At 42.1% G+C, this 27,178-nt stretch overlaps 2 protein-coding genes across 2 annotated transcripts in view; one reads left to right on the top strand and one right to left on the bottom strand.

The window, feature by feature from the left end:
• Window positions 1-3,626, top strand: part of CEP83 (centrosomal protein 83) — a 28,750-nt gene extending 25,124 nt beyond the window's left edge. Inside the window, exons 15-18 of the mRNA XM_068401203.1 lie at window positions 686-815; window positions 1,664-1,767; window positions 2,433-2,613; window positions 3,310-3,626. Of these exons, the coding sequence (XP_068257304.1) occupies window positions 686-815; window positions 1,664-1,767; window positions 2,433-2,613; window positions 3,310-3,495 (601 nt within the window). The 3' untranslated portion in view covers window positions 3,496-3,626. The remainder of the gene's footprint in view (window positions 1-685; window positions 816-1,663; window positions 1,768-2,432; window positions 2,614-3,309) is intronic.
• Window positions 3,627-8,681: 5,055 nt separating this feature from the next.
• PLXNC1 (plexin C1) overlaps window positions 8,682-27,178 on the bottom strand; it is a 74,521-nt gene continuing 56,024 nt past the window's right edge. Inside the window, 10 exon segments of the mRNA XM_068401573.1 lie at window positions 8,682-8,786; window positions 10,454-10,528; window positions 10,619-10,759; window positions 12,604-12,751; window positions 13,192-13,355; window positions 15,283-15,390; window positions 15,480-15,511; window positions 16,612-16,666; window positions 20,847-20,950; window positions 22,133-22,310. Coding sequence (XP_068257674.1) covers window positions 8,682-8,786; window positions 10,454-10,528; window positions 10,619-10,759; window positions 12,604-12,751; window positions 13,192-13,355; window positions 15,283-15,390; window positions 15,480-15,511; window positions 16,612-16,666; window positions 20,847-20,950; window positions 22,133-22,310 — 1,110 coding nt within the window.

Genomic DNA, 27,178 nt, shown 5'->3' with positions numbered 1-27,178 from the left:
ATGGTGGTGTCAGGGCAATGGTTGGACTCGATGATCCCAGAGGTCTCTTCCAACCTGATTGATTCTGTGATTCTGTAATTTTAGTATGTTTTAACCATGCAAAGGCCTAAACAGGTAACACATCCTGTTAGTGGTGTTCAGCTGGAATGTTGTCTAGGAACCATATCGGTGTGAGCTTCCTGTTGTGTTGGTGTGTGTTCTCATTGGGAGCACATACTGGTCACGTCTGTACTTCTCTCTTACAAAGGCGTAGTAGATTGCACAAGGTAGCAACCTATTCTCTTACATCTCACCTCCCAAACAGAGAAAGTAATTGTTAGCTCTTCTGACAACTGATGTTTGGCATAGGTGTCTGCTGTTGTATTCCAGTGCAATTATTTGATCTGAATTTAGAAATTTTCTGTGGACGGTTTGGCAATGTGCCAAACCAACAAGTAGCCAACAATTAACTAGCTTGTTGGAATCAGTTTTCAAAATTTGCCTCATACCAAACCTAAGGTGAGCACAAGTTCAAATGTTGTTAGTCACAATTACATTGTTAGCGCAATCAAATTTAAATCAGATACTTCAAGTATATAAAGGTAGGAGTTGGGAAAAGATGCATCTATTTTTAGAGCCCTAAGGCATTAACTGAACGCACTTTGTCTGTATAACCTCTTAACCTTTTTACCTGATTTTTTCAAAGGACTTTAGAATACAAACGTATAGAATGGCTGGAGGAGAAACATGTGCTTACTCAGCGCATCACAGAGAAAGAAGAGAAATACAACCAAGTGAAGAATAAGCTATCTCGAGCTGCTGTTGCTCAGAAAAAGGCATGTTGACTGTTCCTTTATGAATGAGACAGCTTATGAAAAGTTCAGCTTTACTTTGACCAGCTAGAATTGTTTTAATATTAAGAGTTTATTTGCAGTCTACTGTATGTAATAACAAAATATATCAGGTTCTTCAAGATCAGCATAGAAAGAGGTTGAAGTGATATGCAAAAGAACATTACGGCCAACAACATCGTCATAACACCATCAAAGATTTTGTGAGACTTCTTGCATGCGCATGTTGTGTGTATGTGGTTATTTAGGAGGTGGACTCCTTGATTAGTAAGGATGATGTTTTGGATACTAGACAAATGTTGCTCTGCTTTTCATTGATGGAATATTAAAATTGTATCTTTTCCTAAGCTAGCTTTTTATGAAATAACTTGAAAGGAAAAGCTGATTAATTGTTTATAAAAGCTCAAGATTAATTGACAGTTTTAAACATTGGACATACACAGGTTATGAAACCTACCGCTAGCTTTTAAGGGTGTTAAAAGTTGAGGTCAACCTGAGCAAAAAAAAAAGCATACTTTTTTTTGGTCATGTTTATACTTATTTATACATGGTCATTTAAAGAATGAATTTTGTGATTCTCAAATACAGTTAGTGTGTGTTAGTACAGTTAGTCACTGGCCAAGGAGTGACTGACAGCTGTGCATCTTTCAGTCACAGCTCTGGATTGTTTCCCATCATGGGGATGCAGAACCTTCTAACAACACGGCACTTCTTCAGGAAGGAAAATCCTAAAAACTGTCACAGCTTTGAAACCATGTACAGTGTAGATTTAGTTTTTACAGGACCTAATCTATGAAGGCATTACTTAGCTGTTTGAAATGTCTGTTTGACAGAGAAAGACTCTCAATGATAATAAACAAAGGAGGATGCAAGAGAAACTAGAACTTCTGGAAGCCAAGATAGAAGAACTAGAAAAAGAAAATCAGGTATTAAATAGGTAATAAACTTTGCTTTTTCTCAGCTTGAAAAATGAGATGTGACCAAGATCTGACTTAGAAATATGAAATATTTTTGAAAATACATGACACTTTGTTTAGTAACTGGAGTTCAGTCTAATGGCATTTTCTGCACTAGAATTCTTTGAACAGAATCCATTTAGGATGGGCAGCTGTGAGCTTGTAAGACAACTGCAGGGCTGTCTCTTCGGGGAGAAATAGAGGGAAAATATCTGATAGATACAGTTGCAGGAATCCCTTCAAAAGAAGGAAGTGAAAAAGACTTCAGAATTGCAAGAGAAACAGACTTAGCATGCTCTTTGAAAGACAAACTCCCATTTTTTTCCTCTTAATTGAGCACCTATGGAGGGCTTGATTCAATTAATTAATTTAATGTGGCTCCTGTGGCTCACTACTGTGAATGCTATTAAAAGTTTAATTTATTCCATGTAAATTCTAATCTGTAACGCAGCAGATATCTTAATATGTAGAGGGACTTATATAGACATTTAGGCAGAAGAATATACACAGGTCTTCCACCTTCCAGTTCTTCTGGTATGTAGTTTTCCTTCATAGGGATAGTAACCAGCAGAGTACTCGTGGAGAGGTGTGCTTCTGTGTTGGGATAATAAAGATTTTGAGCAATAAGAAATCTCTTATTTCCCAGGCAGAATGTTTCCTATGAAGAATACGCACGGCTCCAGAAGAGACTAAAGGACTTGCAACGTAGGCACAATGAATTCCGGAGTTTAATTCTGAATCCTAATATACCATCACTCAATCCCGTCGGTATAGTGTCATCATCTGCCTTGCCTCCTGGGCCTGAAGTGTCCTTCCCCCTTCTTCAGGTGGTGATGTATTACAAGTTGTGAAAATAGTACAACACAAGAGGGTACTTCAACACTCCTTCATTACAGACCTTAGTCTTAAGGAAGAAGTATTTGATCTTTGAACAGAGGAAGGAAACCTTGAGGAATGCTTCTAGTGATGTTCCCTTCCTCGCAATAGGAAGGAGTTCTTGAAAGACAAACTATATATTACAGAATGTAACAACGGGGCAGTTTTAACCCGATTCTCTATGCTTTGTCCTTCTCCTGAGAGGTTTTAAATGGCTCTTTCTGGGCAAGAAATACCATCGTGGTGTTCTCACACCATGGTTTCATTATTAAAAAGCAGTATTGCTGCTCTTGATTTCTTGTGTGGTTAAAAGAGTTTTACTTACTCCGGTGTACCTCTGGGGTGAGAATCTCTCTGGCTGAGGCTGACCAGGCTGACTTCACAGATGCTTGGTAACTGAGACCTGAGGTCTGCACGCCTCTTCACCTGAGAGGAGGAATGCCTGCACGCTTGTTTTTCGCTAATGCTGTTCGTCATGAATGTCAGAACAATACCCACAAACCACTGAGGAGTAAAATTTAACGAATAAGGATATTTTGGACTTACAATTTTTATTTTAAAATCACTAATTAAACGAAGTTATTGCTCTTTTTGGCCCCTTGTAGGTGTGCAAAATGTAATAGAGCAACTTTTTTATTTATTTCTAGGAGGAACAGCATCAAAGAGAGCTTTCCCTGCTTCGCAAGCGGCTGGAAGAACTAGAAACCACACAGAGAAAACAGCTGCAAGATCTTGGACCAGCTAGAGAGCAAGTAACGGTGGGCGCATACAGGGACTTGGCTAGAAACAAGATCACTGGAGAAGGGGATGCACAAAGTGAAAACTCCAAATAAAATCTGTGACCTCTACGTGCTGTTAGTTTTCAAGAGCTTATCCTTTGTACGTGCTTTTATATTTTGCCAAAAAACATGCTTGTATATGCCTGAATAGCATAAAATATAGTCTGCATAGTTTTGTATTTATTTTTGATAGACTGTTTGAAATTATCAAATATAATGGTTCAAAACAAAAGCTTTGAAAAATTAACTACATTTTGAAATTTTTTTATATATATGATGTAAAATTATTTGGAAGTTAAAACATATGAAATAATCTTATCACATGAAACTTTAAAAGACATTTATCAAGGTTTGGGTTGTGCTGACATTTAACATAAAAATGAAAATAAAAATTTTGGATAAACTCTTTAAAAATTATTTGATAATATCCACTTACTCCTCCAATGTAGATATTACTGCATCAATGTGGAGTTTTGCTGGGTTGTTCTGGTTATTAACAATGCTGTAATCCACATTTGGGATTGTTATTTTGAAGTTCCCACGCAGGTAGAGAGGATGAAATGAAATGGAAAAAGTGCAGAAAACTTTTATTTGCTACCCTTGACAATGTGCCTCTTGTATTTTTGTAACATGAATAAGCAATAATCAGGTTTTTTTTAATATAATGTGGTAGAGATGAAGTATACAAATTGCCTTCACATTATGAAAATGTAAGTTTGTATTTGTTGCTACTGTAATTTGTTTACTTAATGACAATAAAATTATTTATTCAAGGTTGAATGTATTTATTTAAAATCTTATTTTTTTCATTATCAGTTTAGTAACAGAAAATTGTAAAGGATCAATTAATTTTTTTTTACTTGATAGTGAAAACTTTCCTGGAAGTGTAGGAATGATTTTATCTGGGTTTTGGTTTGTTTTTTTTGTTGTTGTTGTTGTTGTTTGTTTGTTTCCAAAATACTGCAGTGGAAGTATGAGGCAGTGAGATATGCAGTTTGATTTCTTTTAATAGCTTCTCTTCGGTGTGGTCATTAGACTGTAGTAATAGACAACTGAGTAATTACATTGCATATGGTGACGTTGTCATTGATTCAACTTTTCTCCCCGGAGGCTGCATTTTTTGAGTTTCCGTACAGTACGTAAGCGTAAGGATTATCCTGCACTTTCTTGGGGAATCTGTTAAGACTTCTCTGAGGAAAACAGTGTAACTATTAGAAGTAATGAAAGCTCTTTCTACTCTTTCCTGCAGGATTAATTTGGAAGAAGTAACAATCTGTGCCTGAGTAACATTCACAAGCGTTTGCCACTGGTACGTAACGGTTGCAAAGAGCTGGCTCTCATCAGCTTCGTGGTTCTGTCCCCGACCCTGGTTACGTGGTCTTCAGCAAGACTTCATCTGGTGTCGGGGGGCAGGGAGGGCGGTTTGTACAAACTAGGGAAGCTGCAGAGGGCTGAAAAAGGGCGACAGCAGGAGGAAGAATGATTATGATCTACTGGTCTGTGGGCTCCCTTTCCCCATCTGTCCTTTGCATCTGGGCCCTTTGCACAAGAGGTAGTTTCCTGCCCCTGCAGCAAGCACGGTTATCAGGTTATCCGCATTTTTTTTTTTTAACATTTTTAGTTTATTAAAAGTATCATCAGCCTCGGAGCCTTAAAGTAATGAAGTTGTAGTGTGACTCCTGAAGGCTGGGTGGAGGCGCAGTGGGCACTGTGTCTTCAGCCTGCCGCTGGCCTGTGCTGCTTCCCAGAGGGGGGAAGGCTGCAGGGGATCCCCCACCCCAGGGACCCCTCTCTGTGCCCCGGGCCCTGCAGGCAGGTCACTGCTGACCACGCATTGTACCTGCCTTTTTTTTTTTTTGTGCTTCCCAAGGTCAGAGGGATGTGAGAGGTTTGTAACACATGGTGTTGGCCAGCGGAGCCTTGCAGGGCTGGAACTGCGCTAGCACCCCTCTGCTGATGCCAGGCAGTGTCTTACACCCCCTTCCTTGCATGACCTTGGCATTGCTACAAGCTGTGCTTGCTGTCTTTTAACTATTTTAAAGTATGCAAGTTAATCAAAGTAACCTCCAAATGCATTTTTATTCTAGATAAACCCATACAAACACCAACATGGATTTGTCATTTGCACTTTTTAACCATTCATTTTAAACAACAGGTTAACTTCTGTACAACAGGAATTACTTCACACATTAGTAAGATTTGCCTTTAAACAAGATGACTGCAAAATAATGCTCTGTAAGCTAGTGTTAGAAAATACGCTGTTTGCCATAGCGGTTTGCCTGTAAACATGTGAAAATAAGTTAAAGAGAAGTTTGCTTTCGTTTCAGAGAAGGCTGTTAGAATTGTTGGGTTGCCGTAATACAGCTTTAGTCAGAGGTGGTTCTTTTTTGTCCATGTAACAGTAAACAGGGAATTAGGGATACAGAATGAGTGCCAACGTTTTGTGTGCTGACCCAAACCTACCAAAAGAGCCACAATCACTTAATTATACTTCACATCACTTCGTGAGCTCCACTGGATGGGTTACAAAGTCCCAGCATGACTTCAAATGGTTTACTAACAGAGTGACACCATTTCGGAGGCTTGAATAAAAGGCAATAATCCTATTCCAGGCTGTAGGCTAAAGCTACAGGGCCTGCTTCAACACATACTTAAATCTCTAATTAAAGCTATTGTAGCAAACAAGCAGTAGTACAAATACAGAACAGGACTGATTTTCATTTCCTCATCATATAAACACATACTGTGAAGTTCACAGGATCAGACCCACGCAAACAGATTATATTTTACAGCTTTTCAAGCAGAAATGATGTGGTTTTTTTCTTTTATTTTTCTGCCTGTACAGAAGGTTACTGTTGAACAAAACTATCACAGTTCATTCAAATACACTGCCAGCAAACACCTGAAGTGGAATGGAACTGCTGAGACATCTGTCTAACTGGAAAGAGCAATCTGTTCATGACCCTCCTTTAATATTAATTACTGTGCTCTTTTTTTTTTTTTTATTTATTTGATGCTGCTTTAAAAGGTTAGGTTAAGAATGATACAAATTAAGCCCTTAAGTATATTCTAAGCTTAAGTGCTACTTAAGCCACAGTCCACTCCTTTAGGACAGAGGGCAAGATAGGTTAGGGTTGGGGTGGGGGTTTTTTCTGATTAAATTAAACTTACCACAATATATTGTGCCAAGCAGTAAAGAGAACTGCTGAAAGTACTGCAACACTGTAGTGCAGTTTCCTGAACAAAGCCATACATTCCATCAAGTATAAAGTGTAAACTTAATAGCGAGTGTAAAACTTGAATTATAAAAACAAAAAAAAGCCATCACAGTATGGGTTGGTGGCTGCCCTCTCTGATATGCAAGAAGTACAATTTGTGCACTCACCTGGTAGGGAGGGGCAGACCAGTAGGCAACGTGTTTCTGTGTTTGTTTTTCCCCACGTCAACAGACGGCCTTGCTTCTGCCAAAGCGTGGCGAGCATTCGCTGACGCTGGCCGGGCGTGTGCCATGGGATTGTGCCTGGTACCGGCTGCTGGCAGCCTTTGCAACCCAACCAGCCAGCTTCAGTACTGCTGGACTGCAGCCTCTGGGCTCCTCCAAAGCAGCGGTGCACACTAAGAAACGTTTTGAGTGCTGCGTAGGCATCTCTGGCTGGTCACAGCTTTCTATACTAAGCGTGGGCCACCTGTGCTTTTCACAGCCCATGGCACCCTGGCCCCTGCCAAGGCGGGGACAGCTCTTTCCTCTCCTGTGTGCCACTGCGCTACCCCGCTCGCCTCCAGTGGTGGGTCCCTCCAGAAACGTGTGGAAATCTATTTCCGTCTCATCAACTCCCTACCTCAAACTTAAGGGCAGGCTGCAGCCTAAGTGCCTCCGTGTGACTGAAGCAGAGTCCATTGCAACAAAACATTTCAGCTCTGTAGTGGAGGGCAGGGCTGTGCTGGCATGGTAGCAGAGCCGGAGCCATTGCTGCTCCTCCGGGGCGTTGCACAGCAGCCACTGCACCAGCCTCGTCTCAGCAGCACGGCCACACACCTGCTTTCCAGCTGGGCTGACTTTAGCCACCAATACAAATGTAATGGACACCCTACTTTCAAAACGGCCAAGCCTCAAAAAACACCCCAGCAGGACTAAGGCAGGCAGTTGCCCCCTCCCCAGCCCAAATCCTAGCTACCATGTTTGTATCAGTTTCTCATCCACAGTCAGAATTTACACCAGCCCTCCTGTTCTTACATGTTATTAAACTAACCCTCTTTTGACAAAGCTTTTGTGTGGATAACCTGAAAAAAAATATGCTGGCTTTAGATTTGTGAGGCCCTTGTACATGGATGGCCAGGGCTGTCGGCACTGATGCATGGGCCAATCATGCACCTGAGTACAGGTCTGTGCACCAAAGTGCAGCCACCCTCAGCTGCTTCATCAAATCCCAATGGTGTTCTGATGTGGTGCAGCTGCATGGAGGTTTCACATGTGAAGCTGCTCACAAGTGTATCACAGCATCTTTAAGGATGGAAAGGTAGAAATGTAAACACAGACTGATGCTGGCCTAGCACCTTCCTCCAAAAGCCTACACCCCTGCTCCACAGTTGGCTTCACTTTGCACATGGCATTTCTAAGGTAAGGAAGAAAGTCCTGCCATGTGGCATCTGGACTTCAAATCTCAGACCCACTTTTTCTGCTAAACACGCTTGTCCTAAGTGTCACTTTGGTGCTGTTTTTTTTCCAAAGAGGAACCAGTGTACGTTTGTCTGGAAGGAAGGAAACTGCAGCTGACCCGTATTCTGAAGCCGGAGCTCATCCTCACAGTTTGCTGAGGCTGCTGAAAGGATGCGGCGAAACATCAGCTTTCTCTCTTAAAAAAAAGAGCTAAGCAACAGACAAGTTCACACGGGCACCTCTGAACTTGCAGTGTGTTTTGTGCATCTCCTACGAGCTTGGTTTTAAGTAAGCAGAAAGCTTACTTATGCAGTATTTTTGAACCGAAAGGTATGTGTGTTCAAGTACCTAAAAATGCTGGCCCTGCCAACGCTAGACTCACTTTTGCTTTCACGTGCCCACGTTTGAATACGTAACCCTGCCTGTACTTCATTCCCAAACGCAGATAGTACTTGGAATGGTCAGAGTGGAGAAGAGTGTCCAAATGTTTCAAACCCTGTACATATAGTCAGTCAAACCAGTTTTGGGAGCAGTAGCGCTTATTTAAAATCCCCCACAGTGACGCTGTGAGTCAGTGCTCTGCTCAAAGCCATTTGCATTTTTTCTTTTCATCAAATAAGGCTTTTACTTGCTGGAGTTGTTTCTGGACTTCTTCAAACCCCCGTTCTCGCTCGAGTTTGCTGGCAATCTGTTAACAATTGGCAAAAAAAAAGAGAATCATTTTTTTAGCACTTATTTTACTTGCTGGTTTTTCAAGCCTGCTTTTCTGCATTCCAACAACTACTGGCAGAAAACTCCATCTGCATGCCTGCCTAGATGTAAACATTCTTTTCTGACTTTAACACTTTATTTTGGTAGTTTTCCTTTCAAGTCATTATGATTACAGGATTTGCAACACTTCCACAAAAGAATGACAGAGCCAAGGAAAAAACCCCAAACAAATCCAACAGATGTTCATCTCTTGAAGTGTGTTTTACACTGGAGCAGATTTGCAAATGATATTTTGTCTCTTCCTCTGCCCTATAAACTGAGGGCAATACACTACCTCTCTTCCTCTAACTGGCCCACTTGGCACCAGCCCAGGTGATAGGAAGGAGCATTATCGCTGTCTGAAAACTCTTTGCTGGCAACTCTACAAAGCAACTGAGGTCTCAGCAAACAATAAATGAGGTTTAGCCGCTCCCGGACAGAAGCCAGAGGGGGAAGAGCAGAGGGAGGGTTTCCTTCTAAGGATGGGGTAAGTTCAGCCCATACTAGCTTCAAAAAAGCAAAAATGGGCACTAAGATTAGAAAGTATTCTGAAGTTTCCCATGTCAACAATTTTAATGAGCTTAACAAAGTGTAGTGCCATTCCGAGCATCACCCCAAGCTTCTTTTAAGAGGCAAAGATTCGATGCCGAGCCCAGACAATTGGAGATGTTAGAGCTCAGAGGTGGTAAGCTAGCTAACAGGTGACGAAGGGCTGGATGATTACAGCAACCGCTGATGCTGTGCTGCTGGGGATGAAAGAGAACAAGGGCTCGTTGCTGGGAGACCCAGACAACCTGCTGGAAGTGGTAACGAAGCCTAAGGCAACACACCCCAGCTGGCTCTTATCTGCGTCCCTGCATGGGCACATGCAGCCTCTGTTAAGGACGCCGAGCAAAATGGAGTGGAGAATCCTATCGTGCAAAGCGGAGGGCAGGGATTTTATTATAAAGCAGCTTAGATGCAGCCTTCAGTTGATGAAAGACTTCTTTTGTTAGCAATAGCAGGGACTGGAAGCTATAGCTTCTTTTCTTTAAGAGAAAGACTATTAGAGCAGAGCGTAAGAGGGCTATGATGGGAACGGAGCAGACACCTCTTGCCGTAAGGCTGAGTGTGCTCCGCTGAGGCGTTTGTACTGACTGTTAAATCGAGATCTCTGGTGCTACAGTCTAATCTGATTTCTGAATCTCCAAGGAAATGTAGCGCATGCACAGGAGCTGTGACAGGCGTTAGCAGCTACTCTGCAAACACAGTGAAACAAGAAGTCTAGACTATATAGGAACTTTCTCAAAACCACAGGGAGAATTTCATTGCTCCTATCTCTGTGAAATACAGTGGTCACATTAAAGGTGCATTTTCAAACTTTTGGCCTGTGACTCCTCTGAGAGGTGGGTGCTCCAGCCACCCCGGGGGGCTGTGCTGCGCTGGCCCCACACAGCTCAGCGGGAGGAGCAGGCTCAGCTGCATCACTGAGGGGCTGTCTCTGGAGTGGGCACCCAGTAAGTCCCATGCCAGGCCAGCCCTTGGTTACTTTGTCAAGCCCAACTTTCAAGCCAGAGGTAGAAAGTTAACATTGAGGGGTTAAGCAGGAGTAGCAGCTGTGCTTACCTCATCGTAATATTTCACTATGTATTTGTAGATTTCAGTCAAGGCCACTTTCTCATTAAATTCATTTTCATGTTTCTAAAACAGAAAACAGTTCTGGTCAGGTAGTTCTCCTTTTTTAAAAAACTTAACATGAAAGCAAATGAAGTTCCCACTTCTCAAACATACCTTAGATTCCTGAGTTAGAAATTCTTCAACCTCTGAAGTGGTCAGTGGAGGCAGATCCCTGATGGCTTTATAGTACGCTTTCACCTCCTTCTTGTAGAGTGGAATGTCCTTAGCGTAGAGAAGTTTATTTGTCGGTGCTTCCTTAAAAGAAAATATTTGAAGCCTTGTCAATTTTCACAGCACAGATTTCCTAAGGTTCCACCTCCACATAGTTAATTGTATCTAATTGTGTCTGTTCTCTGTGCGATTCATGTCTCTTTGCTGTGGTTATATGCAAGGAATCATGGTTATGAAATAAAGATGAAGAACAGACGCAGGACCTCACTACTAGTGCATTGTGTTTCATGACAGTTGCCGTATTATTATTTCTGTTGGCAACAGGAGTGATGAACATTTGTCCCTTAGACATATTTTGGTTTCTACTTCCTCTTCACCCCTCCCCGATCTGAAAGATTGTGAAAGCTGAACCAAAGGGCTTGGGGCTGACACCCTGTTTACATACAGGATACAGCAGTGCTGTGGAAAGTTCCCCTAGGGTAACATGCCAGAGAGCCTTGCTAGATCCTGTGCTGGCAGAGGTTCCCCTAAAACATTTTGGTCCCTACTACTCCTTCTGCTCAGGGGTTCGCGAGCATGGAGAGCTGACTGTCAGGCATGCACAGCCAAAGGGATTTATTTTTTTTCCCCAGGGCTTCAACAACCCAGGTCAGCACTGACCTACCAGGCAGCTTTAGGCTCATCTGAGGAAATAAAGGCTGATGTTTGTGGCAGGAGCCGAAGCCCCACCTGGAAACCATGTTTTCAGAATGTAAAAGTGGGGGTTGGTAGTTTCCTGTCACTGCTCTAGTTTAAATTCTGGGGAATAAATGACACAACCACGTGATACCTTGTCACTACTGTTTCCACTGTGTGATGAGATGATTTAAATGTTTTCTAAGTGCCTAAAGAATGTTTTATGATAAAAGGCTAAAAATCATGAAAGTAAATACCTTTTAGTACTAAAAGGCCACAAGATGTTTACTGCATTGCAAACCTTTTTCAGGTTTCAGCATCCCCTTTCAAATGGTTAATGGGAGCTGTTGTTATCAACAGTACTTCACCATGGATGTTAAGCATAGAAACCTAACAGATCATGCTCATTTGCAGTTTATCCATCAAGTAAATCATGTGATTAGTTTTAATTCATGACACTTCACTCCTAAAATAAGATAAATAAGTACATTATTTGTTATTTACCTTTAACAGATGAGCAGTTGGTTCAGATCACATAGGAAATTAGTCCATTATACAGATTTTTTTTTAGGCTAAAAAATCGCTAGCCTGTTTTTCTTGGGAGTATAAGCCTGAACAAATGCTTCCTGCTTTGGTTCAAAGAACAGGAAAATATCCTCAGGAACAAATGAAGTATTTCTGATCCTCAGAGTTCTGGATGCTGTACTAAAGATCTTTTTAATGTAAGATTTCTGGACTTGCTACTCCAGCAAATAATTTTGCTATATGCTAATACAGGTGAAAGGAACTGTTTCAAACTTCAGAGCTCTTTCAAATATTCTCACAGTTCCCAGTAGCTTACTGTGTGTGGTTTTTGCACATTGGTGTATGGCAGACAAAATTTGGGCTACTTATCAAATAACATTAATACTTTAAAGACCTTTGTTTAAAAATTCTTTAAACATCATTAAAATCTTACAGTTTCTACCCTCTTCCACATATTCTACAAATGCCTTGTGCAGAAACTAACTGCAGAGAAGACAAGCAGCAGTTAACTATAAATATGGCATTCTAGCAGCTGTATCTGTCTACTCCAGTGAATTCTTCGAAGTCTTGTGAGACAGAGCAACAAGGAATGGAAAGCCAACTTAATTAGGCCACTGACAATTTCGCTCCTGACGTGCACAGGTCCAGGACTTCATCCCCTAAATCATTATAGAGTTGAAAAAGACATCAGTTGAGAAGTTAGCAAAAGACTGGAAGGGCAGCATTACCTTCCCCAGTGTCTGTTCTGCTAGAGAAAAGGCATCCATGAAAGCTTGTGCAATTACAGATAAACATCCATCTATATGCGAAGTCTTCTTAATATCAAAGACAAACTGGGGATTCTTCAGTATGTTCACCCAGAAGCGAAGAGGAAGACTAGACAAAGAAAGGACAAGCATCTTTAAAATTAACCGCTCAGGTTGCGCAACTGCTTTAAATGGTAATGCAATTGCACTGCACTCATGGGAAGTTACATTCTGAGCTGCTTATTCATGTTAAAAAGTGATCAGGGAACAAAGGCTACATAGCAAACACATCCAGTCAGTCACCCCTCCATCTTCAAATAATGCTCTCACAAACAGCAGATACTTTTCTGAGTGTGAAGTCAGTATGCAGACTTCAAAGTCCTGGAAGCCATGGTGGTTTGTATTGGTATCCAATCAATATACCAAAATTACTGGGATCCACAAAACCAAACCACATCTTCACCCAGACATGCCAAAATCTTGTTCTTCTGATCACAGGTGACCCATTCCCTCTTTGCAACTACATTTCCAGAGAGTGTGTGCACTCCTGCACACATTGTACGGGCATACCTGTTGGTTTTCCATATATGGACCACATCAGGGTCAGTAATTTTTTTGCTCTCAGCCTGGGCATCCAGAAAGTCAAAAAAGTACTTGATGGCAACAGGTGCTTTATTGTTGGGTAAACTCCAAATGCTCCTGAAGAGCTTTTCAACAACTGAATGAATCGCAACCTGTAAAGTAAAGAAAATGAAGAGTGCTATTATTACACAAGAAAAGAAAAGGATTTCTTGTCTCAGAGAGCTGAGTGTGCCCCAAGGCAACCACACACAGAAACTACAACATGCTTGTGGCAAACATCTAGGCCATAGCTTATTGGCAACCAAGACAGTCAATAACAAAAATGAAACTACAAATACACCCTAAAAAGCTGCTTTCAAATGTCACACGTCCTATCACTTTACTGACAGGAGAATTGTGGTGAACTTTGTGATAAATCTTAGGTGGGAGGAATCACGCGTTGATTTTCCTGAACAAAGGCAACATCAACTCCTCAGATACTGTTGGCGCTGTGCTAAAGGCATTTGGAACTTGTGACTGCAAGTAAGAAGGAGGGAGCAAAAGGCTTTTAACCAGTTTTCTGGAGCACTGGTCATCTGAGACACATGCTGAACACATGCTCATCAACATTTCACAGCCAAGCGACTGTGGCGCTTGATCTAAGATTAACAGCTTTGAGTAGTGTATGAAGACACTAATATTAGAGAGAAGAACTGAAAACTGGGTGTTTCTGATCCAGAAGTGAAGCTATTTGGCCTACAAAAGCAAGGGCTTGGTTGCTGACAGACTCACTGACATCATCCCAGAGTATTCATCAGGAGAGGCAAAAAAAGCAGAACACTGTTTTGTGCTTTTTTTTCTTCACATCTGTTCTGAAGCTCAGTTCAGCCCAATCTTCTCTCAACAAGAAGGACTTGAGTGTATTCCGGGGCCTTTATGTGCTAGTGGCGAGTTCATTTCCCATGGCGAACTCTGCAGTTGTGTCTGTGTGGGTGTATGGCGGGGAGAGAAAGACACACAGTTCAGTGCATTTCCTTTAGTGCACGGCATATCATGGGTGGAATTTCACAGTGAAGGATATCACAGCGCTGCTGTTCAGAGCACTATCCCACTTTGGAGAAAGAGATCATTAATTTAAAACCTTTTAAAAGGACTGTTTTTTAAGAGCCTGATCTTTTCTTTTGTACTTCAGTCTTCCACCATAAGATGTTACTGGTTTACTCCACCAATTCCTAAGGGCTTATGTTCGTTTCCACAGCTAATGAGAAATGACCAGTCTTCACTCTCACTTTGGGTAGTGCTCCAAATTACTTCAGATGCTATCAACAATCTAATTAAATAATGATTGATAGATTTTTAAATGCAAGAAGGTCATAATCATCATCCCTTCAGGCCTCTTGTATCGCACAGCTCTCAGTGTTGTGCACTGATTAATATTTTAAGTAATATGCTGTTGCAAAGAGTTTTATAACCCTTTTGAGTAAGTCAGAAACAAGATGACATGACCGGAGGGAGTGAGCAGGGCTTATTCCTAAGGAATGTGCATTGTATAAATTAGCTAATCGTATTATAAATCCTAAGGACCTCGTTTTTAAAATTAATCTAATTCTTTTGGATGCTTAATTTGAGACCCTAAAAGATTATTTCATTTCATGGGCAGTATTTTGTGAAACTCAGGGCTTGGAAGTTGTCTCTAAGCTGGGCAAACTCTAGTAGAGAGTGAGAAGATTGTTGATGGAAAGCTGTCTCTCCAGAATGGATCGTTCTTGCTCTGTGGGACTCAGTGGCAAATCTCACTTTCTATAAGCGCAATAACTACCTTTTTTCTTTAATCTGAGAAAAAAGGTTGTGCTTACTGAGGAGACAGAGAGTAATAGACAATTGTAGAACTCTAGCATTAGAAAACTTGAAATGTGTCAGTCTTTGCAAGTGGTCATATTCCATAGTTAGCACAGTGATTTTTATAGGCTACCTTTTTATTTAACATTTGATATACATGCAGGAAGTCTGCATAATTTCCGCTTTAATTTCTATTTCTGTTGTGCCAAACTAGCCAAGCCTAACATCAGCCCTCCCCAAAATAAGGCCTTTACAGTTTACCTTGGTTGACAGAAGCTTTGTCAGATACATTTCTTTCACTTTGAATTTTTGCTTTCCTTTGTGACCTGCTCCTTTCACATCTTTGTTTGCTTCGGAGTCTGGCAAAATCTATCATGAAGAGATTAGAGAGATTACACAGAGACAAAATACAGCTCAGTATTAAATCTACCACTTAACAGTGTAGTAACTGAACTCACCAAATGACAGTGTTCATCTGAGTAGTCCACATCTACACAACAGAAAGCAGAGAGCAAACAGGCATTAATGAAACACATGGCTACAAGCTTGTGAATTCTGCTGAGCTCTGGGCTGTGCAGCAGGATGCACGTCAGGACGCTGAGCAAGCAGGCTTGGCGTCATGCTTTCCTGCCTGCGCTGTGGGGGAAGCCTCCGAGAAATGCACAGGTCCTGTCTCACCTCCCCAGTGCCAACCTGTAGCTCAGAACACTAAGCTAGGGCATTATCATCTGCTGCTGGGGTAAGGTGGCAGCAAATTGCAGCTCCTCTGGAAGGAGTACAACAGACAGCAGATAAGATAATTGCATTGGTTTAGTTTCTAAGAGTACTCCGGTGCAGGCGGGTTTGAGGTCAGGCTTGAAAGTGATGGCCGAGAACAGACAACCCTGTTTCTTGCTGAGGAAGAGAGCAATATCATCCCAGTGACTTGCACCTCAGGGACACATCTCTCCTAACTTTGGATGTCCGCTTCGATGGCAAGGTGAATCACATGCTAGGAGTGTCTGTTTCTCCGCAGGGGCTACGGAAAGTCCACCTCCCTCGAGCCACCAGCTGCGTTGGAGCAACCTACATCACAGGGGTAGGCCAGATGAACATACCTTGTAAGCACCCTTTAACTCCTGACCTGCTGTTGAGACAGCTGAGTCAAAGCTTTCAGAAACAGTCAAGAGAATAAGGAAGACTCCCAAACTACATTTTTTTGTTATCCCTGTCTCTGGACAGTGCACCACTATGTCCGTGATGCACAACACTGGGCACTGGAGCAGGGCATGCTCCCTGTGCTGGTCTCACCAGTCAGCACTTTGTGTCACCCGGGCTTCCCTGCCCTGCTTTCCAGCCTATGAGTCTGTATCTTTAAGCATTCATTTGCCGAGGACTGTAAGTCCTTCTGTCCTTCTTCCCTTTGCCTTCTCCCTTTCTCCTAGGCCCACTGTGTCTGCCAGAGGCCCAGAGCCAGGGTACCATGGCTATATCAAAGTGCCAATTTTTCTGACCTCCAATTGACCCAGATACAACCTGTCATAGCTCAGCTCTCTGCATTCTCAGCCCATGCTCCACAAAAGATTAAATGGGTTGCAGTTCCTTTGTTACCTGATCGGGTATTTGCCTTCTTTTTAAAGACTTTTATGGTGGCTCCGTTTGAAATCTGAAAGCAAAAACAAACGTATCGTGCTGAAACAAAAGTGTCTAGAATTCATGAAACCCTCAGTTTCATTTCCTCTGCCCTTAGGTCCGTGGCAGCGCTGGAGTGTGCCAGCCCACTTCATTCTCACCACGGTGTGCACGGCTCTCAGCAGACAGCCAGGGCTGGGCTTTCAGGCACGGGCAGCAGCTGCAGTTAGCCTTACCTGGCAAGGTGGGAAGGCAGCTCTTCCAACAAACCGGCCTTTAAGACCTTTCCCTTTCTTTGATTTTTCTGGTTCAGCCCCTATTTGGACATCTTCGTTTTCATGTACTGCTTTGTGCTGCTTCTTGCACCCATCTTTCTACAGATTGCCCAGGTTCAATTCTCTGTCTCCAATGGAAAAGGATCTTACAGGAAGGTGAGGCAGCGAGGGGAACACAAGGATGATTTCTCTTCTGGCTCCCTTTCTTCCAGCTCAGTCCATTCCCCCCGTGCCCTACAGAGTGACCACGTTGAGGCTTTAGCCTGCTCCCAAGAACTAACTGAGCAAAATATTTATGTCCCATGGACCGTAAGGTCAAGATCCGTATCTAGCTACCTTGGGATTTCTAGGAAGAATCTTCCCCCTCCTTCCCTGAATTTATAGTGCTGCCAGGATGGTAACTATTATCTTTAAAAGAAACTGGCAAGTCATGCTTTTATTGTCAAAGGGTAACTCAAAAATGGCTCCCACTGAGAACTACACCACTGTTGTGCTGTCAAATGTTGGGTTTTGCCAAGCGCTAGTGTACTTCCCTCTATAATTACAAAAACAACTGGCCAGTTCTAGAAAGGGATCTCTGCCAAAATAATTTAAGTGTTTTTTAAACCTTGGCAGCCAGCCTGGTGTGAGAAACCAGTTTAAACATTAAGATACTCTATCAAAAGCTGTGTCTTGCGCCAAAGAAATCTGCACTTACACTTGCTGCTGAAAAGTAAATGCAATCTATTTTACAAGTATGATTTTTTGCAGGGTTTCCATTTATCATAGTGTTTCAGAGCTCTTTCAGATAACACAGAGCACTTTAAAACTGCACTATAAGTTTGAATATGCTCTAAGGCTGGCTTGTGAGGTGACACAAACACCCAGAGAGTCCTCCTACTTGGCCCTGAAGATAGGTAAACAGGAACAGGGCTACCCAGCAGCTTACCCTGTCCCAGACCGGCATGGGCAATACGCTGCCTCCACTCCCTCTCCAAGAAGCAGGAGAGCAGCTCAATGCTGAAATGTTTTGGCTCCTGTCCTGAGGGAGATGGGCAGAGCTCGGAAGGAGAACTGTGCTTCCCTCCAGGAACCAGAGGCATTGGTGCAGTGCAGCTATGACCCAAGCCTGCACTTTGGGTTTTATTTCTGGGACAAACGATGCTTTTAGCATTGAGTAGAATATGCCTTTCCTTCTTTAACATTACTGCAGCAGCCGTACTTGCTGTTTCTTTCAGAGTGATCCAATTAAAAAAAAAAAAAGGCCCTTCTTTTTGTGTCCTGCTGCCTAAATCACTTTTCATGGTGGGCTGCTCCCATGGGCACCTCAAAACATCTCTACTTTGTCAGGTGCATTACTGAGGGGCACAAACAGGGAGAGGGGAGATCTGTTCATGTCCACACAACATGGACTACAGCTACTTTGCAAAACAGAAGACGTAGTAGTGTGGCTCTATGCCTCTTCCTTCTCCAGGCCCCCTGCCCTCCCTATAATGCAGTTCTTGTCAGCAAGCTCCCTGGATCACATATTCAGATTCACTCTCTGGGGCTGTGCCTGCTCCTGGAATGTGTGATGCTGCTACAGGCTGAGAAATTGGAGATCTGTGACTGGACAGCAGATCTGAAAGTGGCTCTCTAGCTCTCTTCTTATGTGGGAAATAAGACATCATGATAATCAGCCATCTTCTTGTCAAGGCTTGTGGTTATTCTTGTGCAAACAATAGTGCAGACCTCATAAATAATCACATCCATAACCTTACTAGGAGCAAAAAATTAGAGCAAAAGGAAGCACACAAGTCAGAAACACATGAAACGTCTAATAATAGTACAGTGGATTTTTTCCCCTCAGAAAACACCACACAAGAATGCAAACATCCCCTACTTGCACATTTTAAAAATCAGTGTAAAAACTAAGTCTGCTTTTTCAGAGTGACTGGTGATTCTGGGGCCTTTACAACACAATCCTCATGCTTGAGAATCTTAAAAAGATTTGACGGTACTTCCCAGTTTCAAAACCTGGTTAACTTTCTAGCATTTAAAGCTGGCAAACAAAAAGAAAAATTCAGGCTTGCCACAAAACTCTAGGCACTGATGGAATGTAAGTTGGAATTCCTCAGGGAACATGACTACCCTCACACTGTCTATGCAATGTTCCCTTTTCTTGCTAACTAGACACCTTTACATTCCTTTTGGCGTTAATGTGCATACAAGAAAATTAGATATGCTAATGGCTGATGCTTGCCACTAAACCACGGCCCAGAATGCCACTAAGCTTCTTCCTAAAATGTACATTATTTCATCAGTGTCAGAAAAAGTGAACTAAAATAACTAACAGAGATACCCAGCACAATTTCCATAAGGCAGCTGCTAAGCTATAATTAGTATAGTTACAGCTTTGCAAAAACAACTGAACCTCCAACCTAACTTGCATCTGCCTGCAGAAACCTCAGACAAAAACAAGGGCTGGGACAAAGATATCCGGGGATAACAGCGACCAGCTGGAGCAGACTCATTTGCCATGAGGTATGGCACCCATAAGCCATGGCATGCCATGAGCTCAGGAAGTGCAAACAGCTGCCAGGTAAAATTAGGGAGCACTTGCAATAGTTGCCTGCAGTAAAGACAGTGAGTACAATCACATTAGACAGAAATTCAAGTATCTAATCAGATTCAAATCTGTGTTGACCTTTGCTGCATAGACTCTGACTGCAACACTACAATGTCCTAATTTGTACAATATCTTTACAAGTGGAGTGGAGGAAAGTCCCATGCTAATCTATAGACAAGATTCAAAAGAGGCACCAGAAAAAAGCTGTATTTAAGACACTGGACGGTGACTCAGGCCATCTGGTTCACTGCTGCCTCCCTGGGAGGTAAGGAGAGCAACAAAAAGCCCACAGAAATCTGTAAAGCGACTCCAAATGAGCTGGCTCCAGATCTGCACAGCCTTGTGCTGTGCCCAAGCTACGAAGACTCCTGCTAGATTCCTTTGTTTCTGTCTGTGGATGGCACTGTACTGCTCATGCAACAGCAACGTGCTCAGGGCTGGCCTAGGTTTCTGGGCACCATACTGCATTGCATGACACAGACCTACACTCATCAGCAAAACTTCAATAAGGCATGAAGAAAGCTCACTAAAAGCTCTCAGCATACTGACTTCATTTTCCAAAATCTATCTGTACGCATCAAAATGTGAGCTACCATGTCAGCTGAGGCCAATCATCTGCTGCTTATCTTACTCCCAGCCTCTCACCCTCTATTTTGACTAGTGTCAGTGGAAACTCCTCAGACAGGCAATGCAGCTCACTACGCTTTTGGCAACGTGCTACACCTAGAAGGCTCTGCCGCCAGCTGCAGCCCTGTGTGTTGTGCAATGATGGACAGATTATTGCAGCATTGAAAAGGACCGGTTTACAGGTGCAATTGGAAGTGGAGGGGAAAAATTCGGGTACAAGTGGTGCCAGTAGATGGAAGAGAAACAGAGAGAAAAAGGGAAGGTCTTAAGAGAAGAGCAAGCAACTCATCAGTCCTTTTATTCTGACTCTCAATGAGCTTTCACAAGTATCACTACCACCTGTTCAGATAATCAAAATCTGGGGTGCGAAGAGGTAAACAACTGCTAATGGTGCAACAAAAACTCAGCAGCAGAGACTAGAAAAAACCCAACGCAATGCTCGTAGTTGGAAAATCAGATGCTCTTTTAACTGAAATGCTCAACTGAAGTGACAGTTTACCTGGTGTGCTTGAACCAAGCAACCCTGCAACAAGCAAACCTCTGAAAAGTAACACAAACATATGACTCATTGGCAAGGAAGTTGTGTCACACACTTCTTTCCTTCTGTTGATGATGCTTAGCTATCTGTTCAAGATTTTGATCAATCAAGATACTTCTGTGCAGACAGCATTTGGGAGCTGGGGAGAAACTGCTTCTTGATTCATTGGTATGGCTTCCGTGCTTACCTCGTAATGACCGATGGTATTTAGCTTCCTTATCCCATCCTCCATCACCTCTGAGGATCCATCAATATCTAACAATTCTCTTTGCTCCTCCTCAGACACAAGTTCTGCAGTACAACAGCAAGAGAAAACAATTACATCCCAATGCCATTCTCACTGTACAGGTGTTTGTAAAGAAAAGCAACACCTCATTATATTTGGGCCAGTGGCTCCCAACTGAGCTCTGTTTCTCTCTGTCCTTGTGCTAGGTCACATGAGACTGGTTTTACACTTCCACACTACAGATTCCTTTCCTGAGGTGACAGCCTGCATGGCTGCTATTACTGCAGGCTATCGGTGCTTCACTTTGTGTTAGTCAAGGCAGAGTTTTTGGAGTTGCTTTCACCTAATCTAGCTATTCTGTTGCACAAGCATGCCCTGGTGTTATGGCCACGTTGGGACGAGAAGAAAGGTTTCACAAGCCACTTCTCAGAGATCACCAAAATGAGCTGTACAAGACTGACATAGTATTTGTGAAGGGCGGTCAGGCACTGGTGGTGGATATAACCATCAGATATGACAGTAAATTATCCTCACTTGCCGACACAGCGTCCTGAGAAGGGTGAGGAAATATCACCATCTTAGGGAGCAAGTCTGGGAGGTGACAGATGCCGACAATGTAGAGTTTGTTGGATTTCCTATTGGAGCACATGGGAAGTGGTCCAGTGGCAACTACAGGCTTTTATCTGACCTTGGGCTTTTGAAAACCCGACAAGAAAAGGTGGCTCAACTCATCTGCTGGAACGGCCTTATTTACATCTGTAGATAGTGTACATGTCTTTGTGAGTCACATGCAAACTATTATATAAACCTAATCTGACTGCAAATAAACTATATTTGTGGGTTCTCCTGATCAAGGGAAACATAGGCCTGTTGGAAGTAAGGGCAGTAGGAGGGGTAGTAGGTAGGGACTAAAGTACACTGACAAAATTTATCAATTGGCTGTACTTAGGTGGACAGGCCACCTTACTTAACCCAGAAAAGGAACGTATAAATTATATGTGTTCAGTAAATAACATGTGCTTGTTAACTGCATGCTGAAGTCCTTGCAGAAGCAAAACTGATGTAGTTCCAGTGTTCTATCTGGTAACATAAAAGATCTAGTATGTCCCCAGAAATTCCTTACAAAAGCTATGTTCTGCCTAAATGCTAAAAAAAAATCAAAGCCAAAGGTAGGAATTCCTAAATACAAAACTCCACAGGCAGACCAGTGAACTCCATGAAAATATAACACAGTGACACTCTCTTACCGAGACCAATTTCATCCAGCTGAAGACCATACAGAAAGCCGTTCTTATTAAAGAAAGCCTGAAGGCTCTTCTCCTTGGCTTGGCCTATGGTGTCGCAGTCCAGAACATTAACTTGGATAGTCTGACAGGCATCTCCGCTCTCATTTTCTGGGATTTTTTCAAAGATAATGTTCACTGTCTGGGAAAAGAAACACATGTTATTCTGACTTACAGGGAACACCTGGCATGTGAAACCTACATATTCCTGACAGCAAATGTGAGAGATTTTCAGCATATTTATTATTAAAGCTATTTTCAATAAAGATTATTTGAAGGAATTACACAATGAAGCATTTAGAATTCCTCGTGTACGAAGAATCAAAAATATATAGCTATATATTCCCAAAAGTGTATTTTGTATTCTGCTTTTGTGCAAATCTATTTCAGTGAATTACCAAAAAAAGACAGGAGACCAGGAAAAATTACAATCCATGCCCTAAAAAAAAGCAAATCTTCTATTTAAAACGAATGCCTTAAAAGCAAAACTAAGCTACTAGAGATCTGATAAGGTTGCTAAGTTGTCATGGTAAACATGATTGATTTTGAGTAGATAGGAAGCAGTGTTAAAATGCATATTTACACCAGCAGATTATGATGAGTACCTTATATTACACAAAAAAAAATACACCTCCCCTGGAGACATCAGCGTCTGTCTGCATACAGCCATGTCTCTAGAGGCAGCAGAGACAGGGCTGCTGCAGAAGCAGTGGAAAGGGAAAGCATGTTGCAGCAGGCAGAACCCAAAGTGGTCCAGATCTGCACAGAAAAGTGTGATTTATTCTATTAGTTGTTACTCCAGGTCAAACAGCCACACGACCTGTCCAGTTACAACACCCCTGCCCTTTAGCTCACAGCTACTCTTAGCTGGGATACAACCCATCTGCTAGGCTGCACACAAGGTGAGTAGGGGCTACAGGGAGGTGCCAATGAGACTGGGTGACTACCTCCAGGGAATGTTTTCAGTCAGGTCGTATTTCTGATCAGGTCAGGCAGATCAACTGCTTCCAAAAGGCAGGGAAAAAGGATAAGCACGGGATTGCTAACACAGAGTGATAACAACACTCATTTTCAGTGCCACAGCCTGCTCCTTGCAGAGGCATCACTGTTCAGCTACACAGATACAGACATTCTGCTGCAGATGTCTTGGGACAGAATTAAAACAAGTGTTTTAGGTACCAGCACTTGACTGCAAGTGGCATAGGAAAATCTATGTACTCAAACCATCCTGGTTGTTGGACATTTCTGGTACAATACATGTCTTTTGACTGAAATCTGAGCACTGCAGGTGTGACTCAGTGAAGAGGTGATAGTTAAAAGAGGAAGCAACTGAAAATTTTTTTTTTCCCTGCTGTCATGTGAAGGAAGGAACTTCTGTCCAGGTTGCTGCAGGGACAACTTTTCTCTCTTCTTAGAAAAATGGGTAGTTATTAATAGTTGTAGAATGCTATTTTCTGCTTTATTACCCAGCAAGAGTGAAAATTACGACACACTGGTGGTGAAAAACATTAGTCCAATGAGACATAAATTAACTTTACTGTTTCCAGAGAGGCACAAGGAGTATTAAAATCAGGGTTGCAAAACTATGAAGAACAGGATTTAACAAAGACTAGGACATAACTGAAGTAACTGAGAATAACTTAATCAGGACACTGAGATGTTTAATTGTGAGGAAAATGAGTCCACAGAAAGGACAGATGGAATGTAAGAGGAGGAGATGAGGGAATGGTGCCTGCAGAAGGAGAAGCAGACTGGATGCCATGCCTCAGGTTGGGATTTCATGCAGAAAATTAGTAAAAAGTATACTGGCACAGGAATAAGGGAGTCATGCTTGGTTAGGCCCACAGACCAAGTGAACAGACAACAGTCCTGTCCTTGACTTTGACTGCCCTGAGGTCATGGTTTTGTAGGATAAAAATGTGGACAGGGACTAACTGTATTTTGTCTTTGGAAAACTCATTTTAATCAAAGTCTTTGCCTCTTCTAGTCTCCAAACTGATCTTTCAGGAGTAGTTACTCACTCTTTAACTGATACTGAACTGTCTTTACACCCTTGGAAGCATTCCTTCCTTTAGTTGATCATTTCCTCCTAACGTTATTCCTACACTGCAATATTTATGTTCCTGCTTCCCCTTTATTTCCTTTTCCTTTCAGAGTGTCAAGAGAAACCGTCTTTTTCTCTGCTGCATTTCCTTTTCAGCACATGCTCTCACACAGATTGCACATAAATGTGCAGCCTCTTCACTTATTAGCATGTGAGAGCCCTCCCATCCCCGCTCAACACACTGTAGGATGACAAGACTGTAAAAAGAGAGTAGTCCTTTATGTAGGTGGAATACAAGTCATTTATGGACTCCTTAATCGAAAGTATCCACAATGTGAGGATAATAACAACACTTTACAACTCAAAAAAGTGGTCAGATGGGAAGAAATATTTAAACGCATAGACGTCTCTAAACCAAGCGAGACAGACAGTTTTGCTGATACAATTTCCTGCAGAAGTTAATCTTAAATGACGAGCAATTGATAGGGAGCTAGAAAAGCCAATTATTATTATGTCTTCCCTCTGTAGCTGAAGTTTTCATAAATCAGATTCAACCTGTCTGACAGCACAATCCCTGGCTTTAGAAACCATTAATCAGAAGCTGACAGTCACAATCACGGCATTTAGACACAAAGTGTAGAACTGGAAACAGAAGCAGAAATGACTGTAAAATTATGAAAGCCCTTTTATGGTCAGCTCTGAAGGTCAGAAAACATTTAAGAGAAATCACAGGAGGACACATGGAAGTCACAAGGAAACATCATCAGGCCCTTCTTCTAAGCTCTCTCACTTTGCAAAGGAAACAAAAATACAAGTTATCTTAGGGAAAGATTCGGGAGGAAATTACAGGACATATGGTTCAACCTAGTAATATCTAGAGTTGAGACTTCATGCACTAGAAATCAGTGGTTAGCAACACAAAGTCACAGCGCTCTTCAGCAAAGGCTTAACACAGGTTGCAAGAATTGTTAAAGGCTACTTAAGCAGAACAAGGCAAGTGTCTGCCACTACTTGTATAGGAACTAGCTTGGAACCTAGCTAAACGACAGGAACAGATTTTAAAAACATTTTTTCACTCATGCCATGACAGTAATAATGACATTTGAAGACAATGTTTACAGATGTTTTTTCAGATCTGTAGTTTTCTTGAAAATGAATTTCAAACATGAATTATTTAGTAAAGCTATTAATAACCATAGCAGATAATAAATGAGATGTGGTTTAATAAAGAAATGTGATAATACTGTATTTTCTTAGCAGTAAAGAAAAATCATCTGGGATATTCAAGGGCTCTTATTCATTACCCTGTTCTCTATTCAGCTACGCATCTGAACAAAGCATATTTCCGTTTATCAAACAGACTGAAAAAACAAGAAAAACTTTTGATTGGTAAAAGTTAGAGAATCAAGTAAAGGAGACAGCACCAAGACGTACAGCACAACGAAATTGCCTTAAACCTACTCCCCTGTCTCCCAGACTATGAAATATAATAAACAGGAAAAATCAGATTGATAGTATGATCCTTCTGTGGCAGCCAGAACAGTTACCCATGAAGACATTATAGAACAGCTAACAAATTGGCATAGAAAATGTTAGAGGAGTTAAATTTAGGCTAGATGGGCATTACGCAAAGCAAGGCTTGCACCCCCTATGCTACAGTATGGTACTCAATCTGTATCTAATTCAGAAGACTCTCCTGTAGCCAACATCTGCTCTGCTCGCTTCCCAGCGAGGGCTGTTGTGTCCTTTTCTGCTGACGAAAATCCCCATATGTCACATGCTTTTAATAGCTTCCTTATCTCTCACAAAGTGTGCCTAATAATACCACAACCATGGCGTCTTATTAGGAAATTGGGCTCCCTGTCTCTGCTTTACTCCCTTACGGGCCTCCCACTTCTTTTAACGCCTTTCTTTTAACTCGTAAAGCAGCTGAACACTTTAAACAAGCTTCCACCATGCGGCTTTGCTTCACTTTTGATAAAAGGCTGTTGGCTGAACAGGTGAATCAGATCATTTCTTCCCATCTAAAAATGCAAACTCATTTCAGCAAAGAATTCAACAGCCCAAATCCTGCTTTTTTAAAATAAGCAGTAACCATTCAAAAGAAGTCTGTAGCTCTTAAATGCCCAAGCACCAAGTCTACCATGTGAAGAAGTCTTCCCTGGTTTCCACAGAAAAATTTCTCCCACGCCGGGCTCGCATTGTATAACTTTTCTATTTAAAATGAAACACTTCAGTGAAATGCTAACATTCAGCTGTGCACTGAGCTTCTTCATCACTCATTGAGTAAATTATCCACCGAGGGGTGCAGCCGCCTGTCTGCCTGTGAGAAAGCAGGCTTGCTTCCTCACCCTGCGAAAAGGCTCCATGACACATCCAAGTCTGTTTCAGGGCAGTTTAATTTCTCAGTGCTCAAATGTAAGCACAGCATGAAACCATACAGCTCCTCAGCTCATACTGGACCAGTGCTTTTAGAAGCATCTTTCCTTCAATTCCTCTGCTTGAGTATTTACTTCAGAAGCCCGTCTCTGTTCAATATCTGACCCCTCCCAGCAGAGAGGGGTAACAGGAAGGAGCTGGCTGGTCCCAAGGTCTGTGGCCTTTTTAAAAAAGGCATGAGGCCCAACCAAAGGACAGCTCTAATACTATTCAAAACCAACACGTTTCTTAGTTCTCTTTTTTTCTTGTTACAAATAGCCTGGAGTTTAGAAAATATCTCCTGTTCTTCCTTCTTTCTCTACGCCCAGTGCTTCTTCCTTCTCCTGTCCCAAGAATTTATCTGCATAGTGGTGTGTTTAGGAGAAGACCTGTGGAGCTCCCCCTGATTTTTACGAGTGTGTCTGTATCCTGCTTTTATTAGTTTGGAACTGAAGTCCCAGTCCTGAAAAGAGAGATTCACATGCAGAGTGCCTACAGCCTTGTTTGTGCCCTGCCACTGATTTGAGAGCTGAACTCCCTACCAGATG

This window comes from Nyctibius grandis, chromosome 5 (assembly GCF_013368605.1).
Source record: "Nyctibius grandis isolate bNycGra1 chromosome 5, bNycGra1.pri, whole genome shotgun sequence".
Taxonomy (NCBI): Eukaryota; Metazoa; Chordata; class Aves; order Nyctibiiformes; family Nyctibiidae; genus Nyctibius; species Nyctibius grandis.
This window is presented reverse-complemented; position numbering and strand designations above follow the sequence as displayed.